Here is a 22117-nt window from a genome sequence, read left to right as displayed (position 1 = left end):
ACGCCACGAGATGCATATGATTATTTTACGACAGATATGCATCCAGCTAAAAAAAAAAAAAAAAAAAAGTCATTCCTAAACTCAATTTGAAAAATCCAGAGGCTTGATGAAGACCTGGACGAGGCTGCCGTAAGATTAACAAAGACTCATTAAAATGTCTTGATTGGTTTTAACTGTAATACAGGTATTTGAACAACTAGCTACATTGTGTGTGTAATTTCTGGCTAAATTAAAGATCTAGCTCTCCTCCATCGAACTTTTCACACCGACCTCGCTTTGCATTCACACACGGCCCTCCTACAGAGGTTATATCCTCAGAAAAAACAACTAAATCTGATTCTTATTTAACAAAATAAGCATTAGCTTATCCTCATGCAGTGTTGCCTTTAAAGAAATTTGGTTTACATATGATCTCTACTTAAAAGGGATGAGATACAGTATATTTGTTGTTTATAGTATAGTATAGATGTATCTAAACAATGTTTAATGCCCCTGTGTATGCACTTTACACAGATGATTAGTTATTCAAATACACTTCAGTGTCTTATATACTAGCTGAAGATCAAGCAGGCAAAAATGCTACATCTACTTTCAAAAAACCATTTCTTAAAAAAGCCTCAGGTTTGCCAAAATGTCTGTTTATACAGTACATACAGACTTTTACACACACATCTGCACTAAATGGATATAGACATGTATCTCAGTGTGTGTGTGTGTGTGTGTGTGTGTGTGTGTGTGTGTTTGTGCTGTGTACAGAGTACTGTATGTGTGGCATGATTTAATTGGCTGATTTAAACTCTGAGATCTGATGGGATGGTAAATTAACAGTCATTGTGATAATTGCTCCATTACAGAAGTGATGAAATAGCAAAGAATTCCATTTGAACATTTCAAAGCACTATTGAGAGCTGTAGTATATTCCCATATTTGTAAAAAAAAAAAAAAGGAAAAAGAAAAAAACAGGTAATGTAGCTTTACAAATGATAGAAATGAATGACCAGCCTTTTTTTTTCTTTTCTTTTTTTTTCTTTTCTCTAAAAGTCTGTGATGAAATCATTTACATGTCTAGTGTTTACCATGTGACTGCAATTAAATAACCATACTGGCTCAGCGACAGGAAACTAGTTAGATTAAAATATTTAGTTGACGCTGTCGCCCTATGATTGGTGAGGAATTCCTTTTTCCTGATGCTACATGGTTTTATTTTCATGATGTGCCACGATCAGATGAAATGAGCATCCATTTATGAGGTCCGTGACTGGATTTTGTCCATCAGTCCCCACATCGCCCCCTGTCTTTGGGAGGCCTAACATGCAAGTGTTTGCCATTGACAAAGTCTATCCAAGTTTATGAAAGAATAAAAGATGCTTCACTTTTTCTCCTCAACTTTGATATTTTGCATCTAGAGTAATGAACTGATGATGAATTTTTGGCAAGGAGAAGACGCCTGTTTTGAACAGGTATAGGCTAGTATCTCAATGATCCTCCTGCTCCGGTGCAGTGAAGTTGCTCTGAGGGCTGGCTGCAGCTCACAGGTACACTTCCCTGCGAGACAGAGTGAGGCACGAGGTGGTCTTATAGTCGCCCCCCGTCCTCGTAAGTGGAATGACCTCTGGGGGGTGTGAGTCTTCTTCATCCGGACGGCGGCCAAAGCCGGCGCTGCTGAATGTGTCGTAGGATGCCGAGGTCATTTTCCGGTTCAGGAGATTACGGTTGTGATCACCCATGTTCCTGTTCGGGTCCCGACGGCTGAGCGTTCCGAGCGGATCTCCGTTTGCAAGCGAATCCCGGACCTCCTCGCTTCCTCCGCTGCTCTTATCCGTACCTCCGTCTCCGTCTTCCTCTCGGTCGCTGTCGTCTTCCGTGTTGTTGTTGTTATCGCCGGGCGAGGCGAAGGTGGAGAGTTGGGGTGGTTCCATGCGTCTCCGTGGTGATAGTTGCACGGGCATCCAGCAGGTGTCAGAGTGACCAAACTCATCACACTCTTGTGTGCACTTTCCTGTCAGAGCCACGTCAGGGAGCTGCCTGGGGTCTGAGGAACAGAGAAAGAGGCAGTTTTAGGATATCCTGTCAGGGAACTGTCTCTATTGAAATATGCGTGGGTCATAGGTCAAAATTTTTTCTTCAGACTGTCAAGTTTTAGACACTCATGATGTCCCTGGTGAATAAATGACTCTGTCTGTCTACAGTGGCGTCCGAAGGCCTGTGACCAGGTTTATGTCAGTCTGAGTACTGCTGTAATATACTGCTGTAAATAATGCAAAGGAGAAGGACAAACCAAAATGAGAACAAGCCAAATTCTAAGAATTAATGTTAACATTTTAATTGCTGGAAATATAATTCATAATGATAAGAACATGGTATAAAATTAGAAAAATAATCTGGTAACACTTTACAATAAGGTTCACTAGTTAACATTAGTTAACTACTTTAGTTAACATGAACTAAGCATGAACAATACTTCTACAGCATTTATTAATCTTAGTTCATGTTAATTTCAACATGTACTAATGCATTATTAAAATCGAAAGCTGTGCTTGTTAACATTAGTTAATGCACTGTGAATTAACATGAACTAACAATGAACGACTGTATTTTCATTAACTAACATAATCAAAGATGAATAAATACTGTAATGAATGCATTGTTCATACATCATACATGCAAGTTAATACATCAACTAACATTAACTAATGGAACCTTATTGTAAAGTGTTACCAATAATCTAAATAAAACCACACTGTAAAAATACTGAAAAATACTACAGTAAAATGTTTAATTGCAAGTTCCCTTACTATATACCATGAAAAAATGTAATAGACCTAATGGGACATTTTAAGTACTTTTACAGTAAATACTGTTAAACAGATTTTAGAAGTATAAAAACACATTTTTATAATTTACAGTGAACAAAAATGTACACTGATATTCCCACAGTTGCCTGAGATATTTAGAAAAGAAAAATATTCAAATATTTTTTTCTATAGGTCTATCATAATGCGTGCGGTAGAGGGTTTTAATGGTATTTTATTTAAACAATTATGTTTCCTGTTAGTTTTTGTTAGCAATGATGTACATTAGGGTTTTATATTCCATCTTATGTTGTTTGATTCATGTTTATTGCATGATTTTAGTGTTTTAATGTTGCAGTTTTGTATTTGAGTTGTATTTGTATTTGGGTTTTTATATTGTGTTTTATATAATATAATATAATATAATATAATATAATAAATGATTCATGCAGCTCTAGCGCTGCTGTCATTAAAGGGACAGTTCACCCAAAATTGAAAAATCTGTCATCATTTACTCACCCTCATAGAATTCTAAACCTGGATGACTGTCTTTCTTCTGTGGAACATAAAAGAAGTTATTTTAAGAAATGTCTTAGTGTGCTTTGTCCATACAGTGGACGTTAATGATAGCCAAAACTGTTCAGTTACCAATATTCTTCAAAATACCTTCTTTTGAATTTTCATTTTTGGGTGAACTATCCCTTTAAAAGGAAAAACAACAACAACAACATATGCACGTCATTTTTCACTAGCGGTCTCAGACCTTTCCCACAGATGGCTTTTTACCATTTTCCACATGCTCCTCCTCGCCTACGCTCCCTTCTGGTGTCGTCCTTTCATATCCGTCCTCAGGCAGCGGTAAAGATCCCAGTCCGGGTCCAGAGGAGCTCTTGCTGCTGGGGGTCTCAGAGTCCTCCACTCCACTATCATAGCAGCATTGATCAGGTGTCTGACTCACCACAGAAAATGTCACTCTTCTGAGGGGCTGCGGAGAGACACCGGGAGACATGGGATTAAACCATGATAGGTGACAGAAGGTATTACATCTGTGAAGATTATCTGTATAAGACCTTTGATTGATCTGACTTCACAATGATCTCTCACTGATACTCTGTGGATAAATAAATAAATCTATAAATAACAAACATGTATACAGTAGCATTATACTAAGAAATAAAAAGCATGTTATGGCACCTGAATATCACAAAGACTTGAAGTGGGCTCTTTTGACTTAATTAACCACCTGCAACATCCAGCCATAGCAACACCCTGATAACCATCAATGTTATTTTAAAATTATTTGTGTACTATTATAGTTTTTATTAATATATTGCATTTTCTTTATTTTTATATTTTCATATTCATTTTATCTTAATATTTTAATATATTCTGTTATGTGCTTTTGTCTTTGTTTTAATTGCTACTATTTAGGTTTAATTTAGTTTTAATTTTAGTTTTAGTTTTTATCCATTTCCAGGTAGTAGGGTTATTACAGTTAAATAAAACTAAAACTGAAACTGAAATTAAAACCATTAAAAAGTTACTTAAAATGTTTCATTTTATGTTCTCATTTTAATTTATTTTAACTTGGTCTACTAAAATAGCTACAACAAAAACTAGAAAAAATAAATAAATTGTGACATAGTTTTGAACAAAAGGCCAAAATGAAGTTTGTTCATAGTTCACATCAGAAGAACAAAAAGAAGTAAATCGGGGCCTTTATCTCTAATTTTTACAGTTACAAATTTTCATCTAATATTTATATTTTATTTTTCAGCTTTAATTAACTTAATAAAAATGATTTTAATAGTAATAATAGTTTAATTATAGCTTTAATTAATCCTGTAAACCATAGGATCATGTTTTGCATTAAAAAAGCACCAGTCACATTTTCTTCAGAAAATGTAAAAATATAGTTATAAATATAATTAGAAACAACACCTTTTATTACACCCTGCGGAATACTTCATGGCATGTGTTTTAAGGCTTCATCTATGGGTGTGACTCCATCTCCCCAACCTAATCTCACAGTAGAAAATCAGCACATTCAAAGTCTCCAACAAAATCATAAAGTCTCGTTGAGGCTGCCTGAAACCGAAAGGAGAAATGAACGGAAAGTCTACAGCCATCCAAACGAGTCCCACATTGTCCCTTCAGTGTCTACTGGAGCGATGACTGACAGCTGTTAGGAGAACTGCCTTATGAGAAGCACATTTATATGCTCCGGTCTGCCTTAATCAAGACAATGTGAACAGAGAGAGAAGGGGAGTGAGAGAGCGTGTTAAATGAACAGAGTAATTAACTGATGGTTTCATTTTTCACTGGGGGGGAAGTGGAATCGTAACAGAGGGGAGAGAGAGTTATGAATCAGACTTTATGGGTGTCAGGTGTCAAATGTAGCAAGCGACAAATGAACATTAATAGAACAAATCATCTGTTTTGTCTGTGAGCCGGTGTCTGACATGGTTCTGCGGGACAGCAACCGGGAAGCAGTTTTTTAAAGGGGTCATGAAATGGAGAACAAATGTTCTTGACATATACAATACAGTAGGTTACTCCACAATAAAAATACTAAAAGGTTTACAACTCGAAACTAACTCCCCATTTAAAAATATGAATTATTCTTTTCTACCCTCATGGAACGCCTGGATTTAAAAATAAGGAGAATCATCACATTACGATTAACCTCGATAAACGTGTCATCGTCGTATGTAATCAAGGAGGTGTGTTCTGAACATGTCTGTTCTTTCATCAGTCGCAAGAGCAATACTACAGTTGGATACAGATTCGGGTCGAGTAAGACCGTTAAACTCAGACATTGTTCTGTCGGTGGACGTAAAGAAAATAGACCTCCAAAAACTCTGCATAGCCTTCCTAAAGATCTGAGCATTAGAAATTCATGGCATTTAGAAATGTAATGTATTTTTAATGATGTGCCTGAGCAACTGAAAGATTTTTGTTTGTTCTTCATATTTCACAACGGACTGTTTTGTGAATTATTCTAAACATGTTGCCAGTTTTTCACAATATCTTTTATTGAAAGATATGGTGGTTCCAAGCATTCTGTCCAGGTAAGGTACATTTATTTTTAATCTTACAGTGTTTGTAATAAACATCAGTGTTTAAAGGGTCATGAAACCCCGCCCCTTTATATAAGCCTTTTGACGGGTTGTGTCACAGAGCTGTAAAAGCGGTTATGCTCACCAAGTGAATGAATCGCTTTTGTGTCAAACTCTTATTACAAAACAAAAACAAACACTCTTCTTCGATCCATGGACGTTTCTCTCAGTTATTGTGCGCGATGTCATCTCACAGACTCTGAAACGTCTGTCATATAGCAAATCAACACATGCTGTTGTGAATAATTAAAGTCCCCATGAAGTCAAAATTAAAGGCTGCTTGATATGTCCCGCCCTGTCTTCCTGTTTCAGTTAAAATGACGTCAACACATGCGTGTTTCTAAGCATTTCAGGGGACTTTGTGCAACACAAACACCTCTGCTAAAATCTCAGAAAAAGTAGTCTGGGGTTTCATGACCCTTTAATGCTACTAAGACACCAAGTGTTTCATTGTTTGAGTGTTGCTAATTATATCAGTACGTACCTGGACCAGAAATATTTGCTTGAGTTGAATATTTTGTAGTATATTTTACCATTCCTTTATTAACCCTTCACACAACGTGTAACTAGTGTTTTACTGTTGTCTTCTTTTAAGAAATTTTCTAAAAGTAACCCATATAGATATTTGGCTATGTTTATGTTGCATTGTGTTGCAAATGGTAGCATTGTTCAAATTTCTTCTGCCTCGGGCTCAAACATACGGCTCTATCACAGCACACTCTAAAATATGCTGGGTTAAATATAACCCAGCGCTGGGTTAAAAAGGGACAAACCCAGCTATTGGGTTGTTTTGACCCAGCGGTTGGGTTGTTTTGTTGGGTTATATTTAACCCAGCATTTTTTAGAGTGTTTTTGGAGTGCATGTACCATCTCAAATATCAAAACACACAACATGCTGTATAGGAGGGCATGGCTACAGCACGATAAAGCCAATCACAGCGATCAAAGATAATGGCTCTTGAAATTGTGTGTGTTTTACAGAGAGTGAAAATGAGGATGGAAAATTATCATTTTAACAAATATTTGCAAAATTTGCAAACTTCATAAATGAACCTCAAGGAACACATTATAAAAATCTGAAACTGCATCTCATGACCCCTTTAAAAAAAGACAACACTGTGCATTACAGTCTGCTTTTTATGCCTTATATTCTGCATATAGTATCATTTTTAAATGATTCTATGTTGGATCTGGAGCATAATGCGTGATAATTTGATGCTAATGCTTACAGTCATTTCTAGAAGATCCTTGAATCTTTAATATTGTCTTTGTACCTTCCTGTGTTGTGCACTTTTCTCTCTGTGCATCTCTGGAGGCACATAAAGACACACACACACACTCTACTCAGCTTTATGTTGAGCCAATCAATGCAGTGCCCTTGACCCTTGCTGGAAGTCTCAGTGGAACGCTGTTTTATTGACCCATAATTCCCCACCATTGTTTACTAACTCCACTCCTCACTTTTCTCAGACTTTCTGCCTTTCAATTAAGACTGGGGATATCCTCGGGTCTAACTCATACATCGAGTGAAACACTGTGCAGTTTCAGAGATGCATTATATAAGTGCTTTCTCAACTGATGCTTAGCAACACAGAAAAGGGTTTCAGGTCTGTTCTGATTATTAGCAGCAGGGGAAAACAATGCTGAATGGAAATTATAAAATGCAACTGACCTTTTAATCATATTCAGTCAGTATTTCATAATAAACAGCCTTATGAACTTTGGTGACGTCAACATTTACATTTATGCATTTGGCAGCTGCTGTTATCCGAAGCGACTCATACTGGATTCAAGGTATACTTTTTTTCAGCTCATGCATTCCCTGGGAATCGAACCCATGACCTTGTTAGAGACCTATGAAATGAAAATTTTGCCAAATTCCGGGACACTGGTTGACTGGATTCCATGAATTTCTTGCACCATGGTCTGCTGTTTGAGCTACAGAATGCATTTCAAAATCCATACTTCCAGTCAAACTCTACTGGTAAAGTATTTTGAACCAAATTCATCATAATTCAGCAAAACCAGTTGCTTTCTATGAGAACTGTACACGGTTGACTCGTTTGACTGTATGAGGGTGGGACTAGAGGCTCAATAACATGGGTGGGAATATAAGCCTGTTTGCTGCATTGTCTTATCGGCACAGTGGAACCAATCAGATTACGGCGGATTTCATGTTGAATTGCCAAGCCCTGCTGGCTTACGTTTGCCATTGTATACTGATTACCCAAGCTTCATTTGATTTGTTTTTTAATGAAGAGTAATTAACTTCATATTTAAGAATGATATCTGCATTTAAATCAATTGCTAAAGAACACAGTTCATGAAGAACGTTTCAGATCATCGTAGAACATCATTTTATCCACACAGCTGCCTGAAGGTTTCTACAAATTACCCAATGAATTGAATCTCACCTACTCATTTTTGAGCTTTCATGAGTAATGTATCTATACAGTAGGTTGCTCCAAATAAGCTGCACAGAATCAATTTTAGTTGAATATTTCTCAGCTTCTATGGCTGAGAAACAGTATAATTAGCCCTATTATGAGTGTGAGAAAGCAGCTAAAGGTTTGTCTCAAGGTTTGTCGCAGTTTTCTTGACAAATAGCGAGCCATTGTACTAAGCAGTTATCATTAAGCTTAAGTTTTAGAGTGATTATTACTGTCATTGTGTATTATCTGTTGAGAAACACTTTCAATTAAAGCCTTGCTAACCTGTGGGTGAAGGTCTCTTATAGGAAGGGGGAAAATCACAAATGAGATCTCTTTTTCTCTTAAGTGAGTTTAAATGGTGAATAAATGGAGCTGTTACTTAAGTCTTTTGCTTTTTTCTGAGAAAAAGGCCACAGTAATCTCAAGTGTGTCTCTTCGAGAGTTCTAGAAAAGGAAATGAAATAGATTTCATCAAGAACTCATATATGGTTTTCTTATCAAATTATTCCAAGGCCAAACAATCTGAATAGTGATATTCGTGTTAATAGTATGTCATATAAATTTTATATTACTGTACGTCAACAATTGTGTCTAATTGTATGTCTCTTTAATACACTACTCTTCAAAAGCTTGAGGTTTGTTAGATTTATTTTTAAGAAATTAATAGCAAAAAAATACATTATCGCAAAAGTGACAGTAAAACTATTACTAAAGATTTCTATTTCACACAAATGCTGTTCTTTGGAAATTTCTATTCAACAAAGAATCCAGAAAACAAAAAGTATCACAGTTTCCACAAAAATATTACACAATAATATATTAATAATTATAAATGTTTCTTGAGCACCAAATCAGCATATTAGAATGATTTCTGAAGGATCATGTGACACTAAAGACTGAAGTAATGGCTGCTGAAAATTAAGCTTTACCGTCACAGGATTTAATTAGGCCTACATGTTAAAATATATATTTTAAATGAATAATATTAACGTTAAAATATGTTAAAAAAAATATTATAAATATATATAAAAAAATATTTTTAACCCAAAAGTTTTGAATGGTAGTGTACATCTGAAACAAATCTTACACTCAAATGAAGAAGAACGTGAAACTTCACTCTCTTCTGAGCCATAAATCAAACATTTGAGTAATGAAATGTCCCTCTGGGCTCTTTAATATAATGCATATTTAGAAGCTGCACCTGTATATCTGAAAGATATGTTTTACAGTATACTAACTTGAGTTTCTACATTTGTAGCACACATGCTATTCCATATTGTCACAATATGATTGGGCACAATATTTGCGTGGGAGACAGAAAATGAGAGCGCATCAGTCATAGAGGTTAAGCTTTTGGCTTTGTGGTTGTTTGTGTTTGTGAGAGAAGAGTTTGGCTAAAGACAACACACTGTGTGAATGTGTGTGAAAAGCAGACTCTGGCTAAAGTCACAAAGGTTGGGCTTTTGGATGTTTGAGTGTGTGTGTTCTTGGGTCTTGGCTGGGGTCCAGTCAGTGCACCAGCAGCAGAAACAGAGCTGATAGAATATTAATGGACTTTGACGGCAAACATTAAAAACCAACCCTTTAATCTGACACAGGCCATTTCCTTTCCCTTTCCAGCATGACATCCAACTGTGTCTGTGTATGTTTACTGATGTGACTGTCTGTTAAACAGTGTGTCTGTTAAACACACACCTGCCTGCCTGTGTGTGTGTGTGTGTGTGTCCACATCTACAGCGGTGTGCATGCACATCTAACAATCTTGTATGTGAGGTTTCAGGCCTGAGTGTGTGTATGTGTCTGCTTTCCGCAGTCATCAACATAATTAGTGAGAAACACTCTTACCTGACGGCTCAAAGGAAATTAACGAGGCCTGATTAATTAGTGCTTAGCCTCTCCTCTGTGTTCCATGACTCTGCATATTGAAAGGGCATGCCGCATACAATGAATAATTCAGGCGAGCTGATTTGGATATGGATCTATAGTGTGTTCCAACTAAGTACATTCAATTATAAGGTGACCATACGTGTACCAGATGTGTTCGGCTTGAAACAGTGCTGAACAGATCGATCTGTGTGGGACAACAAAGTACCACAAGAACGATTTAACAGCATGCAGAGCGTCTGCTCTCTATAGCTCTTGCGGTACTTTGATGTCAAACACAGATCGGTCTGCGCTACGCCGCTTCAAGCCGAACACACCTATAACCTGGACAATATAGGCAATTTAGAAATCCCGGCCAGGACATGTCCGGGAAAAAGAGGATGTATGGTCACCCTATGGTCCCTATTCAATTAGTGACATCACTCAAACAGCACAGAAGAGAAGCTCAAGATTCCTGTAGAATCAGTTTTATTCACGATTAGTGTGCACAAATTGTCCTGTTAAGTATCCCGCTTATTCCATCAAATTATTCAGAAGGATTCGCTGCATTTCTGTCAGAATTAGAATTTTTCTCTTCTGTTCTCATTACATAGAAAAATTTAATTTCTCAACAATCCTAGGGAGCAAAAGTTCTCAACTAAATCTCAAACTGTGCTCAGATTTGCCCAGATCAAAGTCTCAATTTCAATGCAAACTCAAACATTTATCATCATTTGACAACATTTTATTCTGTTACTTATTGAAGTCTGCAAATGACATGCAATTAGTTTACAAACCATACACTATGGTAAAAGTGTTTTTGAGGACATAACATTGTATTGTTCAAGGAAATGCGCAAAATATGCCTTTAGTTGATCATCTCCATTATACACAAAAATACATGCACTTGATGACACCTATTACTGATGTACTGCACCTATTGTATTCACCTACTATATGTAATGATGTATCATGCTGGAAGGACAGGTAAACAAATGAATAAAAAAATCTGAATGAATCTATCTTTGAAAATTCTTTCTAACAACTCCTATTCCGTTCAGTGGAAGAAAGAAAGTCACAGGGGTTCAGAACAAGAAGAAGAAAAAAAATATATATTTTTTTACAGAATTTTCTTTTGTCCTGAACTATGCAATACATACAGGCTCCAAGCAAAAAAGTTTTCTTCTGGAATAGCAGTGCTTGCCCAAAAGGCAGCAATACACCACACAAGTATTTACAAATGTGGGACTTAAAGGCATTAAAGGAAGATGCAAAATTGCCCACATCCTGAGAGACAATTTGTCATTGTTTGTTTGCTTTAGTTTAGCATTCACTCATATGCCTGTTCTGTGGAAAACAATTTCACTCGCCTGTGTGTAACCACAGCAAACACTGACAGTTATTAATACAAGCAGGTGGCAAACTGACAAGCATAAGTTTGTGTAGGACAGAGATAGACACACAGACACACACACACATCATTTACAATTTCCTGTACGTCTCCAGCTCAATGACATGAGAAAAATAAGTGAACGTGTGCTGGCATTTCTGCGGTGGGATAAAGGTCACGGAGATGCGTATGTGTTCTGCAATAGCGTGACAGATACTCCCGATGATCATCCTGCACCACGGCTCGCTCTGACTGCAGCATTTTACACTAACGCTCCCCTCTCACTCTTTCTTTCTGCTCTCTTCCTTTCCCCTTGTTTCTCCTCTTTATCCGTAACTCTCAGCCCTTTTTCTTCCCTCAATTCCCTTGCTGTTTCAACTTCATTCGTTCATTCAGCCCACCATGAATTGTCTCATCTCTCTCTACATATCTCTCATCCTCTCTCTCTTTCTCTTTCTTCCTCTTTCTCAGCTCCAGGTGATTTACAGGGCTGCTCAGCAGTATCTGAGTATCAGCACTGAGTCTGTGTGAGGAATAATAATCACCATGCAGTGAAAGAGGCACTGCAGAGAGAGAGAGAGAGAGAGAGAGAGAGAGACATGGAGGGAGGGTGAGTAATTAATGACAGAATTTTTGGGTGAACTATCTCTTTAAGGGTACATTTACACTGACACCGATTTGCTAATTATTTGTATTGATTTAAATGCAACACATGAATTTAATTCAGGGAGAATGCATTAAAATTGATCGAAAGTGACATTAAAGACACTTATTAAAGACACTATTATTTCCACAGAAATATTAAGCAGAACTTGAAGGATCATGTGACACTGAAGACTGGAGTATGGCTGCTGAAAATTCGTCAGGAATCAATTACACTTTCACTTTTTTTTTTTCACATTATATATATATATATATATATAGTAATAAAAACATCACATTATTATTTATATGTAGTCACATTTTATATTTTTGTTTAAGGCTTTTATACACATTCCGTGACCTTACCTTGAGTTTTCGCCATTATAATTAGTTTAATGAAGTCAGACGTCTGACTTCTGTCAGAGCGCCACTGCTGAGTCAAAGGCAAACAAGTATAAGCACTTAATTCCTAGAGGAACCAAAGTGCATCGTCTGAAGCAAAGCTGTTTAACCAACCACACAGCGTTTGGGGCGGATTAAGCTCTTGAGTTGAGGGCAAACTAATCCATACGTGATTGGGCTTTGACTGAATAAAAGATAATGATTAGGTGCATGTCTAACAGACGTCTCTTGTCTTCCTGGTTCGTTTCGCTGAGAACAATGCTCCATGCTTAATGAGGGTGTCCTGATCTTACCAAGCACTGTATGTGCGTGGAAGTGATATTTATGGCTTTCCCCTCATCATCGTCTCAGACTTCCACATAAATGTCTCCATTGTGCTTTACGAAGTAAACAGGATGCTTTAGCTACAGCTTTGCCTTCATATGTTTGTGTGCGTGTTGTGCATAGGAATTGCACATGTGTGTGACTGGGTATATGGTGAGACAGAGAAATTTAATGAATACCCACTTGTGACGAAAAGCTGCACCCACACTCTCGCATGCACATACAGCATCCCCTATTGTCCATTTTATACTGACCATCAACCGAACAAAGCAGTTCTGTTACAGACGCAGGAAAAAAAAATAATACACAATGAAGTGAATAAGAATTTTTTCCAATGTGTGTATAATGAGCTGTATAAGTATGTCCCGTGCCGGGTGAGTTATTTTCACACGCAGATGAGCTCATGCTATTTAAGACAGCGTTTTTAATCAGTTATGCTACATGCAGTTTTGCCAACGAACATATGCACGCACAATCCTGGCTCTGTTTCCTGTCAGAAACTTGTCACTGAGTTGACAAACGGCGAGATGAAAAATACGTAATCATGAGATTTGCACAGTCTCTGAACGCAAAACAATAAATTCGCACACACCTACACTCAGCGGTCCAGGCAGCGAACAAACCCCTGTGACACACATACATTTGAACCGAATGTCTCACGACATGCTGCGGTTGCTGTTACAATAACCTCAGTGTGTGTATGCGTGTGACACACAGGGGCGTTATTAGGCAGAGCACACTACACTCTTTCAGTCCGTCCCCCATTCTCAGTTCCTCTCAGACGCAATCGCTCATCTCTGTGAAGCCTTCATCATCTAGGTTCATCTCATGACGTCCACTGTGAGAATAGGCCCTTTCTGTGATGAAGGCATAATTAACATCTAGTGTTGGGGAGTAGTTAACTAAAAGTAGCCACACTGCTAAGTTAAAATGCATTTTTCAGTTGCAAGTGAGTTTTTCCAACAAGTAAAGATATAATGTACAAAACAGCAAACAAATTGAGGTACTAATCAAACATTGTGAGGTAAATATCTTCTTTCTCTGTCTCATATAAAGCATTTGAAAGACTGAATCATTTTACTGAATCAGTTCACCTGAATGGTTCATTTAAATACACCGGTTCAATAAAAAAGATTCATAGATTAATTCCTGTCCGTGTAGCAATTTCCAGCCATATAGAAAATTTAATCATAATAATTATAGCAATACATTTTCAAAATAAAATGTTTTGTTAATTGTTATGTAATTTAATGGAACTGATTCATTTGTGTCCATGCATATATGTCTGTGCTGCAATTTTTCATTTTCTAGCCATATAAAAAATTTGATTATCATATTTATAGCAATAATTATTCAAAATAAAATTATGTTTTGTTTTGTTATGGAATCAAATAATGCATTCATTTGTGTCCATGCACAAATATTTTATCAAAATGAAATAATATTTTGTTAAATGTCACTGTTAGCCACTACGTTTTTAATATGAAGTCTGTTGTTTTCTATTAAGTTGCTGTTTTATGGAATTTTGTGTAAATAGTGTAAATAAATGTAGTATAAATGCCATCCATCATTGTACTAAACTAAACTAAACTAAAATAAAATAAAATAAAATTAAATTAAATAAAATTAAATAAATGGTAATATATTTAAAAAGGAGTAGCTAACTAACATAGCTCAATACAGTTTAAAAATACTGTTTAGCTCTCCATTCCCTCTGCTACCGTTTTTTTTTTCTACTGTCGTTTTAGGCCATAAAATATTCAGACCATTAAATACAAACATTAAATCACTCTGCACTTTAATAAATACCAATCCAGTGGAATAACGGCCAGCATAAACCATCATAAAGACACCTGACAATATAGACCCCGCTCTTTAAAGACCAGGTTGTTGTAAACATCAATTTCATGAGTTCCAGTGTTCATTTGATCCTTGGGTGTGATAAATGTTAAATGATTTGGTTTGCTGTCCACAGTGAAGTGCTTGAGCCCACCCCCACCTCCCGGACGTGTTTAATTATAGAAATTAAGGTGGAGTCAGGGTGGTGGAGGGATGCCAGAAGAACTATCAAAGGAGTGAGCTAAGCAGCTGTGTATATATCCTTTGTGACATGATTAGCAGAATGAGATGATCACGCTCCTCCTGAACATCCATTTGGAACTCGGTTATGATGTTTCATGTATCTGTTATATACCGTATATATACAGATGCCATAATTATTTGTGATGTTTCACCTCGTTCCCAAGAGAGAAAGTAGACAGATGAAATAAAGTGAAGAGGGGAACAAAATCAGGACACAACCCCAAATTCAAACCATCGTTTCTCACATGAAAACCACAGCTCAGTGTATCTGACCACTAGCCCGCGGCTCAAACAAATGTCAAATGTTATGTGGAATATCATGCTGTACGTTTTATCAGATCCGAATATATCTGATGGCTTACAGGGCTCCTGAGAGAGATTGTTGTTCATGTTTTCTCATGAAATACTAAAACTGTCACAACCACTGTGTTTTAAGGAATGCTGATATAACCTGAGATCAGCGATCGTGGCCAGATGGAGACAAAATATGATACTACAAAAAATCTAAAAAAGGTTAGTTCAGCCCAAAAAATGAATTACGGTCATTATTTACTCACCCTCTTGCTGTTTCAAGCCTGTTTCACTAACCCTAAAAGCTTAGAACAGAACAAAGTGGGGGGAAAACAGTTTATAGTCCTGCCTCTGGAAATAAACAACATAGAAGAAGAAAAAAAATCTATCCATTTAGAAACAATAAACAACTGCAGCCCACAACTCAGCACTAACGATGTGTGTGTGAGAGAGAGAGAGAGAGATACATTGATGTTACATGCCCTTGTGAAAACGAATTACACTTTAGCATACTTTTAAAAAGAGTGCTTATTATGGAAATTATATACTTTAGAAGAAACTGAATATAATTTTTCAGACACTTAATTGCATGTTAATTGCAATTAAATGGCATTTAGAGTGCTTTCTTGACGCACTTAAGAGGGACTTAAAGGGATAGTTCACCCAAAAATGACAATTTGGTAATCATTCACTCACCATCAAGTTGTTCCAAACCTTTCTTTCTTCTGTTGAACATAAAAGACCAAAAAAAAAAGATGATAACTGATGTATTTTTCAATGAGTCTGCTATGTTAGCGATTATAACGTTACCTAGCTTGATGGTAGCTTGTTTTATACCGTAGCTTGTTGGATAGTAGGTCACTCACTATAACTAACACAGCGATAAGCCTGTGTGTGAACTGATATTAGGCCAATATTGAAGATCTACCATTGTGTTGGGTTTTGCTCAATATGATGTTAAATGGCGTAGACGTAGACGAAACCTAAAATACTATGTGGAGGACATAAGATAATTTAATAATTATCATATGACCGAGTGGTGAACCTTTGAACCTAACTCTAAGAATTTTAACCTAACTTTAAGAATTTAAATAACTATCGCTTTGTGTTGTTGGCCAGAGAAAATGACAGAGAAAAGAAAAACGGACATAAGATAATTTTTCAGTGCGCCAAAATGCCAAGTAAGTACAAAAAGTCCCCATATTAAGGCAATTTGGCCTTAAACATCTTTCTGTCCCTTTCAAAAATTGCTCAAAAGAAATTTTATGTTTATTATCACCCCAAATGTTAGATGAAATGTACTCCCATGTTTGAAGTACTCTACAAGTGCACATTCGATATAAGTATAGCACGCTTCTTTTTTCACAAGAAAGATTAGATAAAACAGCCAAACACAGTTGACAACCATCAGTTGAATTTCTGAACCAAAACAAATGTCAAAATTAACTTTGACATTTCCTCATGTTTTGCTTATTTGATCATATCAGTTCATCAGGCATTTCCACTGTGCACGGTGTGAAAAACTGTGAATTTGTCTCTCCTCATAAGCTGCGTTCGCTCGTCAGCAACCGCACAAACACATACAGCAACTGCGACATCTCAGCAGGAGTTGTCTGACCGTGTCGAGCAACTGAAGCCCCAGCCACAGCTTGAACGGGTTTGTGTGTGTGCAAAGATATCAGACATTTTCTTTCTTCCTAGCTGCTTTTCAAGCACAAACGCTTTTAAAATATCTTCTGTGTTGTGAGAACCCTGAAGAACTACTGTGTGGAAGCTGAACTTCAAAAAAAGCCTCTCCATCTCACGTTCTGCTTTTCGCTTAGCAAAGTGCTCCCTCTAAATTACAAAGAAAACGAAGCACTTACGGCCCACATAGCTGACAGTCTAACTTATGTTCAGCGAATCTCCCAACAGAAACGCTCCACACACACACACACACACACACACACAAACGCACACATACTCTCTTCTCATTGCTGCATTTCCAAAACGTCCTTCTCAGGTCTGTCTTCTTAGATGTATTGCCCATTAGGCATCAGCATTTCATCTCCCAGGAAACGTGTTTGTGGCTTTAATTGGCCATTTGATTTGCATCGCTTTGATTTAATTCTAACCAAGTGAAGAGTTTTATTTTCGCCAAGGCGGCTGTTGTTTCCCCTGGGGCCGGTGCCACGTGTGAGTGTGTGCGGGTTGTGTTTATGGGTTTTGCTGTATGTGTGCGCATCAAAAAGCAGACCGAAAAGTGTGTGCACGCGATTGGGGAGGGGGATTGCGGATCGGGGAGGGTGTCGGATTTAGATTCAGGGTTAGAAAGTGTGTTGCCTCGGTTGCTTTACTTTCAAAAAATTTTAGCGTGGTGGGTGTTGTTCTGAACACTGTTACACTTGGGCAGTGTGAGGAAAGCATTATGTCTTATCTCTGTGGGCTTCCTGTCGACGTGTACAGGCAGGTGTAAGGGATCACACACACACACACACACACACTCAAACACTAACACACACACACAGAGGAACAGGCCCACAGGCCCTGGCTTGCCCACACACTCATTTTCCACCAGTGGGATGAGACGGAGGGGGGCGGACGACTGTATAGTTGTGTATCCAAGGAGAACGACAAGTAGTTTTTCTTCTACATGAAAAGTGCTTTTGCAGCAGAAGCACAGCAGAGCAAAAGATTATATCTATAGTGTTCCTATAGTGTGTCTTAAATGGTAAAATATTCAAATAACTAAAACAAACAAGCAAACAAACAAAAAAAAATAATAAAGCAAATAAAGAGTACAATCTGTGGTTTTATGCATTATAATGTCACAGTAGTCTGACCGCTTCTAAGACTGTAGTTCACAACCTCCATGACTCCTGGCAGTGCTGCATTCAGCCATTATTTTTCTGCTCCATCATCACACTGTTCATAGGTGGACTGCATACAATGTGAGTAATCAATAAAACAAGTTTATTTTATTTGATTGACATGCTTTCCAAATGTACATATGTGAATAAATCCCTTGGTTGGACATGCTCATGTGGAAATGTGTAGTCAGGAATTAGTAAGCCAGTGTAATGATCTGGGGTCAGATTCACGAAAATCTTCTTAAGAAATAAGTTAAGATATTTCTTAAGATAAATTCCACTAAGTTCGTAAGAATGTTCTTAAGTGCAATTCTTTAAAAATATTTAAGAGGTTCTCAGAGATGTTCTTAAGAACATCTTAATCTTTTTTCTTATCTGACTAAATACATGGCTGAAGACGCACTGATAAACTCACACTTCAAGGGTTGTCTATTTGCACTTCCTGCACTTCCTGCATATTACCCTAATAATCATAATTAAGCGTGCACACTATTTTTGTTGTGACCAGATTGACTGGTGCTCGGCTTGGCATTTTTTAATGCACCGTGTTTTTGAAAAGTTACTTTTAAAGAGCCTGTCTAAAGCTGCAGCGATCTGTTTCATTACTTTTTGTGCTGTGTTTTTGTGCTCTCTACCAAGTGAACGCTTCTGGTATGTGTGTCCATGCTGCTACAGTAAAGTCGCTCTGTGTATGGGCACATTATTCATATGCGCTGAAAACTGCAAAGATTATGTCGTATTTATAGGCTAAAATTAAAAACGAGCTCCCTATCTGACTCGTTTTTGTAGAGTTGTTACTGAATTTTGAATTCAGCAAAAAGTCGCATTACACATAATCATGACCTGTCATTGTTTACATTATCAGTCATCGCTTTCACTTCAGAAAGCTTGTGCACATCCCTATTAATAGTCCTACTATGTATTATATGTAGCTAGTGTTGTTGTAATGCTTAAATATAACAATTATGGGGCTATCGTAACTTTAAGAAGTTATTTACGATTATTTTTAAGAAGATTCTTTTCAAGAATTTGAATTCTCCTTAAGTTTTGTCTTAAGAACAATCTTAAGAAAAAAGATAAGAACAATCTTAAGAAGAATTTGGGAAATACAAAATATTGAAGATAAAAAATAAGAAGAAAATGGCAGTTGAGAAGACTTTATTTTTTCTTAAGTGAATAACTTGTAATATATAATTATTCACGGTATTTAGAAGAGCCCACGATAACAATATAGTGCATATTCATTACCGTGATATATCGCATTACCGAATACCGGCACAAGTCTACTTAAGAATGATTCGTGAATCCGGACCCTGGTTCACAGGCCTAACAATGTGATGAAAGGAGGACAGCAAATCTTGTCTCCCTGTTTTTATCTTTTTCCCTTCCTGAGCTTTCTTTTAGCAAAAAAAGTTGAGCCAAGGTATAATCCCTAATTACAGTCTTATAATTAAGTGTGCAAGTCCAAACAGACTAAAACGCTAATTACAGACTGTGCCTTTTATTCTTTGTTGTGCATACTGATACATTGTGCATATGGAATGTCAACGTGATCTCATTAGTGTTTGCATGTAATGTGCTGTGCTAGCACACAAATAATTCAAAGTCAGTGTATTTATAGTAAATGGAACTAATGTTTGAGTTTTAACAAAGATACATTTATTTAATGAACTTATGTAATGCATTAACATAATTTGACATCATACTGTAGCTATTTGAAATGAAGAATACTTGAAACCCTTGTGAAAGCACACACACAAATCAATAAATACTCATTATGCCCCACCAAAATGGCAAACAACTTTAGTTGTAATTAAAAAAATCCCACATATAAGTAATTTATAAATAAATTTAAATTCAAAATTTCTCCAACATTGTTAAATGACCCGTTTACTTGAAAATTAAATGAAAATGCGTCTCAGTCTTAATGAGTGAGTCATTGAATCATTCATTTTATATATTTATATTATATTATATATTATTAATTCAAATTAATGTATATTATATATATATATATATAAGCTGTTCTCTCTCTTTTTTCTAGTATTTATTTATTACCAATTACATATTTACTATCTTTTTTTTCTTTCATTATTCAGGAGTTTAACTATGCATCTCTCTCTCTCTTTCTCTGACAGGCAGTGACAGAAACAGCCTGGGGTCTTTGAATAAAAGATGAATACTCAGGCTGGTTCATGACACTGGGGTAACCCTGAACTGTAACTGTAGAACCACAGACCTACAGTCAGACCACAACAAAAGGATCACCCCACGAGAACCTTCAGTACGGGGAACCGGGGAATTGGAGAGCCGGGTTAATGCCGGCTCAAATATGAATGCAATTCAGTAAGAGCTGAATAGGAAATGACACTGGGACTCTAAATGCTTGAGCTTTTCCACTCAATACCAGCAGTGTGCTGAAGACACAATACACAGGGCTAACAAAGAGGTGTGTTATTGTGTGGGTTTGTTTGTTTAATTGGCTACTCTTGTGTGTGTCTATGTTTTGTGTATGTGTGTGTGTGTGTGTGTGTGTGTGTTTAATTGTAAGAGTGTGCATTTGTGTGTGTTATTTTGTATGGAACTGATGCCTTTAGAGTGCAGCCAGCACAGGAATATCTCTAAATAATAGCCATCGAACATTTGGCCAGATGATATTTTGGCTGCAGAGAGGTGCATCATTGAAAGATTATGAAGAATAATTCTGATCCCAGCATTTCCATTAGCATCTCTTTACAAAGGTAAAGGTATTCATCTAGTCAACAAAATTACTGACAAAAATGTTTGTTGACAGAAAATATCAGTCGTTTCTCAGAGAAGGGACAGAGCTGTGTGGAACAAAGGTAAATTATGTGAAAAATAATGCGTTTTTTTTTTAAACGAAGCATTAACACATGTTAGACTGCACCCCATAAACACAATAAAGCCTAGAAAAAACCCAGTGAACCACCCCTTTAAATTATTTATTTCCACTGTTGCCTATATGAGAAAACAGCTACAATGTAAGATATTAGAAATGCACTAGCAATGTTTTTTGAAAGAAGGAAAATATAGGAAAAATTGATTTAAATAATCCAATCATTGTACATTGGGGACTGACCAGCTTGAGCTGGAAGAGCTGAATACCGGTAAACTGAACCACTTTGCAGATGGATTAATATGTTCACTCAAATGATCCTATATATACAGTATATGAGATTAGTCAGCTAAATCCACAACATAAACGTAATATTGCAACTTACTTTTGTACAGACAATGAAGTGACTGCATAAACAACTGTAAATTAAGTTATGTGCTAGTCAGATTGTGACTGAATATGCTGTTCTAAAAACAAAGCAGTACACGTTGTGCAACATCCTCCTAAACAGTAAACACGAAACACTCTAAAACACGAAAATGAATAATGGCCTATTCATACCAAGGACGATAACCGTAATGATAATGATAAAGGTATAGTTTTAAAAATCGTTTTAAACGTATTAAAACAATAGCAGAGTTCATACCACAACTATAACGACTATAGTGATAACAGCACAGGAATCACATATTGGAATCACGTTCAGAATTTGTTTTTTTCCCACCTGATCAATGATTAAAAACTTTGACAGCCAATCAGAATCCATCCTACATTATAGTGATTCTTTGTGTGAGCAGGCCTTAAATTTAAAGCAGGGTGATTTCACAAGACAGTCATTAATACAATATAATAAAACAAAGTGTTATTTTGTTGGCTAAAATTATGTAATTTCAGTATAATAAACAAATCAAGTAAAATGGGTGGAAATGTATTAAAGGGGTCATATGATGCGATTTAAATTTTTCCTTTCTCTTTGGAGTGTTACAAGCTCTTGGTGCATAAAGAAGATCTGTAAAGTTGCAAAGACTAAAGTCTCAAATCCAAAGAGATATTCTTTATAAAAGTTAAGAGTCA

The 22117-nt window shown here is 36.6% G+C and overlaps 1 protein-coding gene across 2 annotated transcripts in view; it reads right to left on the bottom strand.

Moving 5' to 3' along the window:
• Positions 1-1003: 1003 nt before the first annotated feature.
• The window catches only part of LOC107750039 (protocadherin-7-like), a 30504-nt gene continuing 9390 nt past the window's right edge, over positions 1004-22117 (bottom strand). For both annotated transcript variants that reach the window (XM_016565292.1, XM_016565291.1), the window contains exons 4-5: positions 3579-3777; positions 1004-2032 (exon numbers count right to left, since the gene is read on the bottom strand). In XM_016565292.1, coding sequence (XP_016420778.1) covers positions 1530-2032; positions 3579-3777 — 702 coding nt within the window. In that variant the 3' untranslated portion in view covers positions 1004-1529. The remainder of the gene's footprint in view (positions 2033-3578; positions 3778-22117) is intronic.

The sequence above is a fragment of the Sinocyclocheilus rhinocerous genome, unplaced genomic scaffold (genome assembly GCF_001515625.1).
Source record: "Sinocyclocheilus rhinocerous isolate Xijiao unplaced genomic scaffold, SAMN03320098_v1.1 scaffold2829, whole genome shotgun sequence".
NCBI lineage: Eukaryota > Metazoa > Chordata > Actinopteri > Cypriniformes > Cyprinidae > Sinocyclocheilus > Sinocyclocheilus rhinocerous.
The sequence above is the reverse complement of the archived record's forward strand: the minus strand, read 5'-3'. Positions and strand labels throughout refer to the sequence as shown.